The sequence below is a fragment of the Anoplolepis gracilipes genome, chromosome 1 (genome assembly GCF_047496725.1).
Source record: "Anoplolepis gracilipes chromosome 1, ASM4749672v1, whole genome shotgun sequence".
Taxonomy (NCBI): Eukaryota; Metazoa; Arthropoda; class Insecta; order Hymenoptera; family Formicidae; genus Anoplolepis; species Anoplolepis gracilipes.
The window spans coordinates 21,548,934-21,564,856 of record NC_132970.1 but is presented as its reverse complement, the minus strand read 5'-3'; the positions used below and the strand labels follow the sequence as shown (position 1 = coordinate 21,564,856).

At 26.0% G+C, this 15,923-nt stretch overlaps 2 protein-coding genes across 8 annotated transcripts in view; one reads left to right on the top strand and one right to left on the bottom strand.

The window, feature by feature from the left end:
• The window catches only part of LOC140671816 (protein amalgam), a 218,230-nt gene that overhangs the window by 158,592 nt on the left and 43,715 nt on the right, over positions 1–15,923 (bottom strand). The window lies entirely within an intron of this gene.
• Positions 6,629–14,748, top strand: LOC140666503 (uncharacterized). Of its 4 annotated transcripts, XM_072893763.1 has the most exons (7): positions 8,885–9,232; positions 9,871–9,956; positions 10,410–10,666; positions 11,061–11,330; positions 12,675–12,805; positions 13,098–13,263; positions 14,060–14,748. In XM_072893763.1, the coding sequence occupies exons 2-7, from the start codon at positions 9,932–9,934 to the stop codon at positions 14,456–14,458; spliced, it is 1,248 nt and encodes a 415-aa protein (XP_072749864.1). In that variant the 5' UTR covers positions 8,885–9,232; positions 9,871–9,931; the 3' UTR covers positions 14,459–14,748. The 4 variants fall into 4 exon arrangements, with proteins under 4 accessions (XP_072749887.1, XP_072749864.1, XP_072749880.1 ...); XM_072893786.1 differs by lacking the exons at positions 8,885–9,232; positions 9,871–9,956 and adding an exon at positions 6,629–6,977 and having other exon boundaries at positions 14,060–14,747; XM_072893779.1 differs by lacking the exon at positions 9,871–9,956 and having other exon boundaries at positions 14,060–14,746.

The following is a 15,923-nucleotide window of genomic DNA, read 5'->3' as shown; positions in this document are numbered from 1 at the left end:
TGATTTCTGCTATCATATATAGATGATATTTGATTGATTACAATTTGAAAAATTTTTCTAAATCATACATCTGATGGTAAATCGATTTATTTATAAAATTTTTAAAGCAGTAATCGACATAAACCGATCTAATCATTGCATTTTTTTATACATACATGTCTTATACTATATCTATCACGGTTTTTAAAATTATATAGATATTAGTATTTATTTTTCATGATGTAACACATGTTTATACATTAATGCATTCTTATCTTCTCTATCAATAATTATATATCAAATAAAATATATTAGTATAGATATATTTTTATCTACATCGCGCATGTGCACGTGGTTGACAATTACGTTTAATCGTGTAATTTCCATTCTACCAGATCTTCTTTACCTCAAGTCATAATTTTATAGTTGTTATCAATATTTTAATTGCTAGAGGATTGCTAAAACGAAACTTAGGATTCGGAATATACCAACGTATCGCACATACATTCGATAAAATAATTTCAAGAGGAAAATTGTGTTTTTGAGATTAATATTCTCTTGCATAACTGGGACCAATTATTATATCAAAATGGATGTTGTTATTTATTGCTATACAAATTCGCAACCTTATAAACTAATTATTTTTCATCAACTGAGCTCGTTAACGATAAAACTGTTAAAATACCGTCAATTGCTGTTGTAGTTTAATTGTCAATGAAAAATGTACAGATTTATACATTTGGACTGTTAGACTGTCTTTTGTGCGTTTATACAATTGCCCTTCACTGTGACCTAGGCAATTTTTATTTCCCCTTGGTATGATAGTTAATATTATCATTTTATCATCATTTAGTTGTTAAGTAATCGTCATGCATATCATCGTGCAAAACTAACAATGAAAAAAAGAATTTAAAAAATTGTTATTTTTCATCGTTATATAACATACTATCTGACAAATTTTTATGCTTGATTGCAACTCATGTAACAATTATGTAAATATTGTCTAATGGAGTGTAAAACACACAATGTAAAAATAAAATGTAAAAACATGTCAATCGTTGATAATCGATGCTGATAAGCGATGCGTGCAAAGAATGTGCAATAAGAAAAATAAAACATGGTCTCTTTTAGATTGACGATAATTAAATATCTTTTTCACAATTAAAATGTTATAATTTATATTATTATTTTTTATATTAATTACTAACATTTAATTACATTAATTTAATTACTTTCAACTTATTGCTTATGTATTAGTTTTCTAAATTTATAATCATCTTTATCTTAATACTTAAATTTTAATATATGTAAATATTTAATATTATATTATACTTTTTTTCTTTTTCTTTTCTATAATTTGCAGAAGCACATATCTTCTCATATTATATAATCATGTAAAATATTATTTAAGCTAAATGCTATTATATAATTTTTAGTTTTGTATGTAATATAATTACCGAGTTAAAAATTTTGATCGACTAAAGATTGATTAATTTATAATTAAATTTATAGTTATTTTAAAAATACTATTTTACACTTAAAATTAAACAAAAATGCTTGGTAAATATAGCTGCATATTATGCAAGTTTCTAATCTGCAAGCACGCGAGTAATTCGTTTTCATTTTCTCATGATACCCTCGCGCGTACGAAAATGTGTGCAATATTGCATGCAATTAGAATTTGGATAGCTATGCGTTGGCCGATGCGTTTCGCTCGATGCAAGCTGATCGCTGAATAATGTAATTGAAAACTAACGACGCGCGGACCATTTCATTTAATCGGCTCATATAAATAAATCATATGGACTGTGAATACAGCCCCGATACTTCAGAATTGAACATGGGTATATAATTTTAGTCACGTGGTCGTTAACGATTCAATCAAATAGCGATACTTATCGGCTTTCCTCCAGAATTAATTAAACCGTTAAAAATTCATCGCCATCGTTCGACTTACGAATGCATTTGGGAATTTCGTTCAATTGCATATTATACTATAAAGTGCTCGATAAATTTCCACTGGAACAGCTGCTGACAAAGTGTCATGTTGCGAAATTTATTATCAAAAGCATTGTATAAATTAAGGAAATGTGCAATATATGTATGTAATAATTCTAAATTAGTTCTAATGTATATATAATGTATATATAATTTCCTTAAATTATATACCGATATATTAAGAAATTAATCATTCTTCTGTCGCAAAAAAGCAGATGATATTTAATATTTAACAATCCATATGTTTTTTCTTAGAAAAGTATATATTATAATTATTCTCAACATATTTTCAAAACTATATGTAATGCAAATATATATAATACAACTCCTTAGATCTTTTTAATAAAAATAAAACAATATGCGCCATGTTTTTCACGAACAACAGTGTATTGTCAAATAGTAGTATAAAATATTACTTATATTTAATATTATTCTTTCTAGAATATTTTTTAATAGAAAGTTGTTAGGAAAAAATTATTTATCGTATAGTGATAAGAACATATATGTATCAACATATGTTGACGTAGCATTAAAAATAAAAAAATCTTATCACTATACGTATAGTAATAAATAAATCGCAAATACATTAAAGAAAATTGCATAACCGATAGATATTTTAAGTCATGTCATGACTTGTATGAATGTTATAGCATTTTCCTTGTGTTTATTTTATGATTACGATCGTCTTCATTATTTTCTGACCCAAGAAAAATAACTTGAACAAATTATGTTTTGGCGAAGTATCGTTGCGTAAAAATTCTCGAGATTGAGAAAATATCAAGCAGACAGCTTGCTTACTTATCATTTGTGTGTAGATAATTAGTCGAATCGTATCGTTCTCTTTTTTATCTTTCACCATGTGTTATAAATTGTGACATAATGGAGCAAGTTGAAAATGTTCGATAAATAATACTTGATAAATAATCTTATCACACTAAAATGTGCTCTTTGATTTAATATTAAAAATTATTATCGCTATCAGTTAGTGTAATCTTTTAATACCAATATTAAAGTCTACACAATATTTTATATGAAAAAATGTTTTATATTATATTTAAATAATCGGTTCAGAAAAAATTAATTTTCATACTTTAAGCGGATATAATTTAGTTATATTACAAGTGTATATAAAATGATTTATCATAACATGTGTTTATATATATATTGAGAATGACCGGAAATTCTAAATAGCTAACACTTTAATGACCTTTTTATATCGTGATGTTTCAACATATATAATATTTTCTGCTGAATTGCGTAACCTCTCATAAAATTACGATATCTTTAGATCTCAAAGCAAAATCTTGAAATTTTTTAAAGCTTAATGTACAGGAAAATAATTTTCAGCATGGTTTCGAGGGGGCCATAAGATGGTACCATTGGTTTGACCTTGAAAAGTCATTTGAAGGTCACTTCAAGTTTTTTAAATGGAACACCCTATATATTTTTACATATTCTGGTAGTTCATCTCGAGAGCTTTCCAAAACACTTATGACAAAGTATTTTTCATTAAGTATTTGTTATAAGGCTTCAAAGTTGCAGTATTTTGACATAAAATACAAGATATTTCATAAAATATTCATTTTTTGATTATCTTACTTTAATACTTTTATGCACAGAATAACGAGACGAATCAATTGGCATAATTAAAACACATAATTATGTTAAAGTAAAAATCTGAATTTGCAACTAACAGTTACATATTTTTACTTTAACATAATTATGTGTTTTCTTTACACCAATTGATTTGTCTCATTATTCTATGCATAAAAGTATTAGAGTAAGATAATCAAAAAATGAATATTTTACGAGATATCTTGTATTTTATGTCAAAATACTGCAACTTTGAAGCCTTATAACTGAAAAAATACTTAATGAAAAATACTTTGTCATAAGTGTTTTGGAAAACTCTCGAGATGAGCTACCAGAATATGTAAAAATATATAGGGTGTTCCATTTAAAAAACTTGAAGTGACCTTCACGTGACCTTCAAATGACTTTTCAAGGTCAAACCAATGATACCATCTTATGGCCCCCTCGAAACCATACAACTTTTGTCTGAAACATTTTTCTCTCCCTGGCTTGGTTTTCAAGATATTCGACTGGATGGATTAAAATGATCCACCCTGTATATATATATATATATATATATATATATATATATATATATATATATATAAATATGCATAAATATATGTAAATCTTACAAACAGTCTAAAATTATATAAACATAATTCAATGCATTAAGTATGCATTATTCTATTGATAAAGCGTTATTTTTCTGGCCTCGTCAATCTTCTTAACAACAAGAATAATGCATACGTTGACTTAAGCAAAAAAGCAGAAACTGAGAAGATTTTTTATCTAAAATATCACATATGAATTTCATGTCCCTGGATAATGGCATGTGATAGATGATCATGAATAATATTTCGTCATACTTTTATCGTTAAAAAAATTATATATTATTTTAAAAATAATGATATAAATAACGATGAATAATGCAATAATTATTGCGTTATATACATACATGAATCTTTTGAATTCTTAAGATGCACAATTGTAGAGTTGAGTTAATTATCGCAATAATTATTGCATTATTCATCGTTATTTATATCATTATTTTTAAAATAATATATAATTTTTTTAACGATAAAAGTATGACGAAATATTATTCATGATCATCTATCACATGCCATTATCCAGGGACATGAAATTCATATGTGATGATATGTATATATTAATTTTAGGAATCTGTCATAAACAAGTGATACGGTTTGAAACACCCTATATATATATATATATATATATATATATATATATATATATATATATATATATATTTGCGATAGATTTGAGACACTGTCTCAAATCTATCGCATCACTTGCTAATAACAGATTCTTAAAGTTATTTTATAACAAAAATCTTAATATTAAAATGTCGAGGCTGCAATAGTTTTTGAGTGGGAAGTATTTAAAGATTATCATATTAAAGACAATCGGATTATTGAAAATTCGCGTGCGCTATCAAAATTATTAACATTGTCTAATTAAAATATATATGTATATTGAGAATTTATAACGATACTATCTTGAACGCGCGATTTCAATAATCCGATTGATCATCTCTAAATGCTTTCTATTCAAAAATTACTGCAACCTCGACATTTTAATATTATAGGAGATTTTTGCTTCTAAATAACTTCAGAAATCTGTAATTATCAATCCGTAATAACAAATATGGTGCAATAAGTTTTGAACACCTAATATTATTCAGTGTGTCATTTTAAATATTTGCCCCAGGCAAATATTTTGACAAATATGGATGGTAGAGAAAAATATTACAGATAAAAGTTGTTTGGCTCGAAGAAGGACATAAAACGATGTTATTGATTCGATCTTACATAATTGTTTGAAAATAATATAAAAGTCATTTTTACTTTTTCAAATTTTGTAAGTAAATCCCAATTTTTTAATAAACGTACAATATTTGGCATTAGAGCAATAATATGTGAATATACAGAGGTAACTTGTTATAAGATTGAGTATTGTAGTAACATCGCATCTATTTATAAAATTAAAATTATTGAATTGAATGTTATAATATAGTATTAACAATTCTGGCGGACGTTTCGATCAGATTTTTCTGATCATCTTCATCGCATAAATAAAGTTAATAAATTGAATAAATTGAATAATATTGCATATTTTTATAGTTTACTCCAAGAGCTTCTAAAAAACATTATAATACAATATTTTTTCATTAAGTTCTCGAGTTATAAGATTGTGAAATGTCATAGTATCGTCATTATTTGGGCATTAGCATTACTCAAGGTGTACCACGTGGAGGTTGTAAAATTTACACTTCAATTAAGTTTGTGCACACATAGACACATATATCAAAAGACAACAGAAATGTAAATTCAACCGTACAATCTCCACGTGGCACACCTTGGGTAATGCTAATGCTGATAATATTACAACTTTCAAATTTTATAATTCAAAAAATACTTAATTAAAAATACTTTATTAGTATTTTGAAAAACTCTTGAAGTAAACTATAAGAATATGCAATAAAAAAATAGAAATTTTTATTTAAGAAATTAAAAGTGACCTACAAACGAATTTAAGATCAAATCAATGATATCGTCTTATCTATCTCTTCAACCAAATCACCTTTTATTTGAAACGTTTTTTCATATCTTCCATATTTTTCCTGTTTGGGGCATAAAATCGCACTGTATGTGTGTATAAACATGTATAAAATTTGTGATATATATAAGATATTTATATTATATTCTTAATAAAATTAATCCCCAAACTTATCTCAGCAATCAAATCTAGTATATCTCTTTAGCCACACGAGTCACACTGTCACTTTCTGTTATCTTCATTTGTTAACTAACTGATGATACAATTATGTTTTGTCAACAATTATATTATCATAGGGTCAATGTTGACTTAGCTACTTGAAAATGAATAAAAATCTGTCAATACGAAACAGATTATTACATGTCAGGGTTGATGTCGTCGCTAAGTGAAGCGTTGAGTGAGTAGACTTATAATCTGCAATTTCTTGCGAGAGTATAATAAATTACACTGCTGCCCAGTATAAAACCTGTCACTTCTATTCTGGGTATATCATTTCGCGCTTGGACTTGGTGACGCGACGAGTACAGTGACTATTAATTGAAATAAATTGAAACACGTGAACAACTTATAAGTGTATTTTATAAATTAAAAGTGACAGTTATATTGTTTCTATAAATAGATTCTATCGGAGAAAAATAATGAGTTTAGTTTGTTGCTTGTCAATTAAAATTATGAGAAAACAATTATGCAAATTATAAGCTTTTGGATAATTAAAAGTGTGTTTTAAAAAGAAAGAAGTAAAATTAAATTTATATTCAGTGATACAATTATATGCGTGTAAAGCATTGAAATAAAAGTCATTATATAAATACAGAATTAAACAAACTGTGTCAAAGTATATTTTACAGGTAAAAATTAAAAAAAAATATACATACATCGGACTAAAAATGCTTTATTAAAAAGTTATCATAAAAATATTAAATTAAAAGAAAATTACTGTTTTGCTGATATATTACAGCGTAAAAGCAAATTGATGATGTTTATTATCTAATTTGTTTATTATGAGTGTGCTTAATATTTGAAATCACATTGAAAATGTGTCCAATTTTGATCGGTAACTTATATCAATATCGTTAACTATCAATACTACTTCATATATTAAAAGTGATTATTTTTTAACAGAACATATACTGACACGCATTTGATTATGTGAATAGACTATTCAAATTGCAATAAGAGAACGACGGAATATTATTATCCATTTTGAAATGAAAAATTAATCTTATTTTTGTAATACTTTTTTAATAAAGCATTTTTAGTTATAAAAATTTATATACATATATATTTTTTCTATTTAGAATACTAGCATGGATTGATTATTTCTTTCTAAAATACTTTGTATATTTTGTGATATATGATTTAATATAATTGGCGTAATTTGAAAAAAAGTTTTGTTACAAAAATGTATCAACAGAGAATCTCAAGCTCAGCTAACGCCGAGTAATCTGTATAAATTGCGTTCTTGTAAGGAGTTTAACTTGTAAAAATTGCATGTCGCACGGCTGTAAGTTTTTACGAGACACTTGTGGATTTTACGGACAAATCTACAGTCACGTAAATGATTTTCTTCATTTCTTAATCTTGTACATTAAAATTTAATAATATAAATATCGAGTATGTATACAAGTATAATTATTCGCTTTTATTTTTTAAATCATAGGATATAACAAATATAACAAATAAAGTTTAAATTTGTCATTGTAATAAAACTTCTCGGGCTCTTCAAAACTAAATGTACCTGATTTGATTTAAGAGAATTTATTTACTAATCATACGTGCGAGTTTTGTGAGTAGTTACAAGTATAGTTTCCACAATGCTTTTCTTAATAGCTAGTATTATATATTATATATTATATTTTATATATATATATACATATACTATATATAGTAATATATAATAATAAGCTAAATAACTTAATAGCTAATATAATAGTAATATGATAACACATGATAACAAAAAACTTGTTTTCATATAACAGAATATTTTAACATTTAATCAGAAAAGATTTATAAATGCTAAAACAAAACTTTTCTTGTTACATTATATAATAACTCAAGAAGTTATTTATTCTTTTCTTTAACAGCGTGATATAAATAATTATATGTTACGTTTATGTATAATTTTATTATGCTCAAGTAATTACAACAACAAAATTTATTTTTGTCGTAACAGATTGTTTTTTCTTTAGAATAACGGGCGTTCTATACATATATTTATATTTATATAATTTTAACATAAATCAAGAATAATATCATTAAGAAAATGACACATTATCAGATTTATTAAAATATGATTCTAGATTCTAAAATATAAAATTGATGTAATATATTATCATATATATACATTTCTTGTCTATAGTTTATTTTATAATTATTAATTATTAATATCGGCAAGAGAGTACAATTTATTTGAGAATAAGTTATAGTTAAAATTCACTTAAAATGAGAGACATTTTAATCTAAATTTTTTTCTCGCATTTTTTTAATGTTCAGGATTTTATAAAGCTTTTAATAAAAGTTTTAATAATAGTTTTTAACAGATTTGTAAAATCAATGCAATATAAATAACAGATGTATAGATATTTATAGACTGTATTATATAAATTAAAATTCTGCACATTCAGACCAGTTATCAACCATGTGCGTCAACAGACATTTTTTTAAATTGTTGTCTAACTCAGTATGTTTACATTATCATCAGATGCCATGATCTAGTTTGAAATTGCTTCTTTTGAAAGAGAAAGTCTCACGGACGTTTAGTTTAACTTTGACTGCTGTGCCAAACACATGTTTTGAAACGCTTGAGTACTTATTATAAAATTGATAAAATCAATATAGAAGATGGTACACTAAACGTTTCAACGGGCAAAGGAAAAATAAAAATCGAGTGTAATAATTAAACTACAAGTAAAAATTTTCATTGAGTTGTGTGCATTGATTTGAACAGAAAACGTTGAATACATCGAAAATCTCTAACTCTATTGTTTAATAAAATTGTTTAATCAAATTGCAAACAATCAAGCAGAACGAGAAATTAGAGAAGATTAGAAGAAAATTTTAAATTTTGGAAAAGAATTTATTATATAACAACTGCTGATTAAAAGTAAGAACCACAAAAATTTCCATTTTTTATATTATATCTGTACTAGAAACCAAATTATTGCATTATGCTTAACTATTTTTTTTACAACTGTCAAAGTCACAACGTTTAGTACAAAATTGATTAATACTCTTTAAAATTGTACTATTAAAAAGATTTTTAATATTTTTTTATTTTATACCTTATATATTGCGTAAGATTTTATATATTGGGTTTAGACAACAAGTGAAATTATAATTAATAAGAATTTTCTTGAGCTTTTTATTTTAGAGTTAAATTATTAAAGTCATGTCAAACAACTACTTTTAAAATATTCTTAAATTTTTTAAAAATATTTATAAAAATTCTTTAAGTGTGTGTAGATAAATATATATTTTCCAACTCTTTTCTAATCATTCTTTATACAAAATATATACTTACCTATACAAAAATTTTCAAAAATAAACCATCTCATGCTCTAAGCTAGAATACCTTTATAGAACTCAAATTCTTATTATTTATTTATGTTTCTCTAAAACTGAATTTGTAATAGATGTATATTTTTACTATTTTCAATTCATTGGAAATTATTTATATACTATTAAAATGATATAAATGGGTCCCTTTATATAAGCTCTACTATCAAGTATCTTTAATGGTAGACGGATTTGATCCTGAGGTAACCGCGGAAAACATACCTGAGAAAACTCATCAGGGTGAAATATGGCCAACGTCGCTCGGCCGCAAGGTACGTACGCGATCGCGGCGAGCCAGACGCGTCGTAAATTTCTCGCAAATACCGCAACTCGATCACGTTCGACGGGATCTCGACGCGGTACGTACATATGCCCTTCGCCAAAAAGGAAAAGGGAAAAGCGGCGTCCCATTACGCTCTTAATTGAAACAGCGATCTGAAACGCGGGGGAATGCCCGTCTTGAATATCGACGGATACGGAAGAAAGAAACGGTAAAGCGGGCAAAAAGCGACGAGGATGGGATGGCAAAGGAAACTGGGTGGAATGAGAGAGGAAAGAAAGAGGGGGAAGGGAACGAGTTGGCTAGAAAGAAAGGAAACGTGATAAATCTTGCCGCGAACAATAAGTTATCGTAAAGAATCGTTTTCGCGTTTCGTGACACGGCGAGAAGAGCTCGCCGGGAATGATTTGTCGAGGAAATTCTCCAATTCCAATTCCAATTTCAGAAATGGCCCTAGAGACACCAACATGGCTGAATCTGTGCTTCATGGAGAAGATCTTGCACAAGTCGGAAAAAGACAATTCGATCCAAGTGATCGATATATTCATAAAACCAGCCACGAACAAGGGTGACAACTACGCTAGTGACATGCTTAGAGTTAGTGTTGAATATTCACGTAACCAAAACGGCTGCAAAATCAAGGAAAATATATCTGTCATTGTCAAATTCGAGCCTACAACTGAAGGCGTTCGTACGACTCTTGTGAGTTTACTTAATTTTATACATATTTATATATATTTAGTATAAATATTCAACATAAGTAAATTAAATTGTAAAGATTTTATTCAGTTTAGAATTAATTTTTCTATGAAAATATCGCACACAAAATATAAATATATATTTATATAAATATATTTTGTGTGCAAGCGCTGAAAATTAAAATAAAACATTCTTCGATCATTTTAAAGCAAAGTAATAAAATTTCAATTTGATAAGTAAAATTTCATTTATTTGTATGGAAGGTGCACGGACATTTAATTTGTGAGAAATTTTTTTATAGATGAAACTTTCTTTTTTTGTTTTCAAGCCTTTATAATGATTAATAGTGTAAATATATATTAAAACTTTTTGTTATTAAAATAAATCTCTCTTATAGATCACGCAAGCACGTCTTTTTGACACGGAGATAGCAATGATGACAGACACATTGAATAAAATGAACAAATTGCTAAATTCCAAGTATTGTTTGGGCGGGAAAGTTTTGGACGTGCAAGAGCACAATCCACGTCTTTTAGTGCTAGAAGATCTTGCGCCTATTGGCTATCGCATGGCCTGTCGTCAATCTGGTCTTGATTTGATTCATTCTATATTAGCTTTGCACGGATTAGCCAGATTTCATGCAACTTCTGTAGCCATATGCGAGAAGGTAAATCACTACGAAACAATTATAACATTTCATTGCAATAATTAAAACTTTACTTCCATATAATATAATTCATGTTAATAGCATTTCCGCAAGTGATAGAAAGCGATGCAAGTGATATACAGAAAATCACTTTACTTTCATTTTATTGCATAAATCACACATATTCTAAAACTATTATAAATTCTTTCTGGTTTAATGTATACAAATAAATGTATATATATGTAGAATAATTTAAAAATTTATATAATGAACATTAATGTAATTCAAAATCCATATATACAAAATATATATTTATAAATATTAATTTATTAATTTATTTTTAATAAATTATAAATTTATAAAGATATAATTCAAACAATAAAGCTGTTACTTTATACACACACATATATATATATATATATATAGAATCATGTAATTTAATTTATTTCGTTTTGTTGTTGCAGAAATGATATAAAAATATTTACTAATTAATTAAGATTTACATAAAATTGCTAACAAAAATATTATTCCACTTTATTATTTTGTTTTATCAAGAATTTTGTATAGATAAACCGAACTCTTTATCGCAACTTGCATAGATGTATAGTGATAAACAGATATTTTATACAATAAGCATCGCCAAGAATTTTAAAAATTCGCTACATATTAATTTTAATTATAAAAACTAGAGCAATTTTATATAGGCAGAACAGGCATGATGAAATTCAATATCTTTAATTATAACTTTTATTACGAATTACGACACGTGTCTCTCTTGGCGCTTAGTCAAGAAAACAGAAAAATAGAAGAAACAAAAATTGAGCATATCTTTTCAACACAAAAACTACAATCTACTCAAAATAGAAATTATAAAATTATGCGTTTAACAAACATTAACTTCACAATTGCTAAAATTTCTCCTTTTAAAACCTTTATTCCAATTTTTCCAATTAATGATTTTTTTAAATATTTTTTTTCAATTAATCAGAAGTCAATATTTCTTCAATCAATATATCTTTCATTAATATAAACTTGTCAAATTATTAAAAATTGAAAAAAGAAAAATTAAAATTAAAAAAAACAAAAATAAAATTTTCTTAATATATTAGCTATATGTGTGGACAAATAAACTATGAAAGTTTCTATCGTTAAAAAAAATCCTAATTTGAGTTCATATTTTATTATATATTAACAAGATGCAATAACTATACTCTCTTTTATAATTTCTAAAAAAAAAAATTAACTCTAAATTCATATTAATCGCGTACTATTAAAATTATGGTTATAAAAATTTAATGGATTTATTTTATAATCATAAATGTGGATAATTATCAAGATTTTTTAAAAAGATGTTTTAACATTTAGGAACCAAAGCAAAAACAAAGATATTTGAGAGGAATGTTTTGCCACGGACATCCGCCAGAATTGTCAGGATATTTCATTTTGAGTACTACACATCTAGCAAGAGAAATGGCAAATTGGCCAGGAATGAAAAAGTAAAGTTTGCATGCAAATAATAGCATTTGTTATATAATATTTTATAATATATTAAACGTAGTAAATTAAAAATAATGTTTGAAGAAAGAAAATATTAAGCAAATCAAATACACATTAATGCGCGCACGCAAAATAACATATGTATAAGTATAAATAATGCTGTTCACACACACACACACACACACACACATACACACACACACACACACACACACACACACACACACACACACAATTAGAAAATATATCGAAATAATGTTAATTTCATATTTATATAATTTTCATTGCTAGATACGCGGACAAAATTGCTAAAATAGCCGACAACATATATCAAATGGGAATAGATGCAGCCAAGTATTGCGAGGATGATTTCAATGTTATAAATCATGGTGATTGCTGGGTGAACAATATGATGTTCAGATATGACAATGATGGCAAACCTATTGATCATATTTTTGTAAGTACACATATCATCAAAGGTCACATAGTTTCTCTAAACATAAAAAGATTAATTGGTTTTATTTATTATAATTCTTTGTATGCGGTTAGGCCTTTAAATTTGCGTAAATTAATTCATGAAATTAAATTTATATCTATACATACTAAATATACAATAAAAATATATTTTTTAACATTGATAGCTTGCTATTTGCTTTGACCGTAAGTATATACATATATTTTCTTATAATTGAAAAAAATAAGTTATAATATATGTATATCTAAGCATATATTATAAAATTTCATTTCTATATATATTCTGCAATTTCATATTATTATTGTGTTCTCCTTTTTTTTATTTTATCTGCTTATTTTTAACTTTTTATTATAATTACTTTAAAGAGTATAACAATATTTAACGAAATTTAAAATAAAATATAAGAAATTGTATATACCTTAAATCGAAAAGTTTTCTAAAAAGTACGATTAATACGCGTTAACGCGTATATTTCAATTATGCACATACATATACAAGCCATGATATCGACTTTAACGATCAAAATAAAGAGCTGATGACAATAAGCGATACTTCAGAATGCAACACGTCATGAATAATGCAATAATTTAGTTTGATCGAATTCAGGTACATACATCCGCCACCTGTCTGTCCCTGTCACTTGCGCAAACTCTCGACCGCCGCGAATTTCTAAACAGGAATCTCACTTCTTTCCCCGTGCACGGATTTCATTTCCAATTCAATTGCCGGACATTTTTTTAGAGATCAATCGCTCAAGAAAGTTCGTTTGATATTGCAGGTGGATTTTCAACTATGCGTCTACGGGTCGCCGGTAATCGATCTCCTCTATTTCTTCAGTACCAGTCCTTCCTTGAATGTCATAGAAAACCAAAAGAATTTATTGTGTAACGAGTACATTGATACTCTAGTGACGACTATGAAACAACTGGGCTGTAAAACGCAGCCGCCTACTTTGGAGGAATTGAAGGCTGCCATGAAACGAAGAGCTGTCTACGGAATGATAGCAACATTTACGATATTACCGCTGGCGCTGGTCGATAAGAAAGAAGCAAAAGATTTGGATGAGATAATGAACAAAGAAGGCTATACAAATCCAGGTTATGAAAATGAGATTTATAAAAAAGCTTTAATGGAAAGAATGCCTATATATGACGAATGGGGTTTGTTAGATATATAATGATGAAAATGAATTTTATTATAAATGATAATTATAAAAAAGCGTTGTGTACTCTCTGCAAAAATAATGAAATTAATCGCAGAGAACCTAAAATTTTAATTCTAAATTAATTCTAAATTAAAATTTTAATTCTAACTCTTGCTACTTTAATTTTAATTATTTAACTTTTTTTAATTTAATTATTTTTAAAAATCATAACAAATGTTATATTATTTATTACGATTTATTAAAGATAGAATATGTATAAATGCACACTTCTTACTATAAATTATTTAATTACTAACGAGCTAACAAAAAACAATATAAATAAACGATATAAAGAATTACTCAATGCACTATCAATGCAAGAATGGTATATAAGTTAATAATTTTTTTCATAAAAAAGAAAAATAGTTCATTAGATTACATAATTGTACATAAAATTTGAAAGCAGCGAAAACCATGAAATAATATTATAGACCAGTATGTTTCTACATATTAGCCAATTCAATTAGTATATTTCTATATATTAATGAATTATTTCATATTAGTAGTCAGATCTTTAAATTTTATGTACATTAAAATTATTATTGTAAAAAAACAAATAATAATAATAAAAATAATACTAATAGGCATTCTAATGAATTAAGTATATATATTAACTAAATAATAACTATTTTAAGCTATTTTCTTATAAATGCAAAAGAGAAATATTGTTATTAATGTAATAAGATTGTATTTTTTGCTGCAAAGCAAACTGTCGATAATTCAATAAAAATACCATGCAAATCAAAAGATAATTATCTTTATAATTGCAACCTTATTTATAAAATAAATATAAATTATAATTTTTGTTATTTATCAACACAAATCTTTATTTTGTAACATTACATAAGAAAATTTGTAATTATGTTCTTTAATGACTTAGTTAACTTTTACTCTTCACTTCGTTGTATGGGATTAACAAAATAATTCCTTTCACGATGCAAAAAGAGAGACTATATAATATGCTTGACCTCGTTGACTTAGATTAACATGAATTACTTTAATTAGGTCATATTAAAAAACACCAAAAATTCTACATTTTAATATTCTCGATAGACTTATTGAAGCTTCTTATGTGTTTGTATCTCTCTCTTTCTTTCTTTCTTTTCTATATAAAAATTTTTAATTATAAAATCTTAATACATAACTTTACACATTTATATTTTAAAATAGCATAAATTTTTCTATTTTTATTAATTTTACATCTAGCCTAATTTTTATTTCTATTTAAACTGTAAATAAAATTTATTTTTTGAATCATACATTCGACATTTTATTCTTATTTGTAGGATTTGTTTATTTATATATAATATGTTTCTCTCATTTATTTATTATTTATTTATAATATAAGTAGTATACTATTTTTATAATAATATAATTATATAATATATATATATGTTAAATAATCTATATTAATCAATAAATTTTTTTTTGAACACCT

Bases quoted from the DNA above. Each gene is read 5' to 3' on its own strand.
- LOC140666503 (XM_072893763.1), top strand. From the start codon at position 9,932: ATGGCCAACGTCGCTCGGCCGCAAG. The intron at 9,957-10,409 runs GTACGTACGCGA...TTCCAATTTCAG, and splicing joins CAACGTCGCTCGGCCGCAAG to AAATGGCCCTAGAGACACCA. The intron at 12,806-13,097 runs GTAAAGTTTGCA...TTTCATTGCTAG, and splicing joins AATTGGCCAGGAATGAAAAA to ATACGCGGACAAAATTGCTA.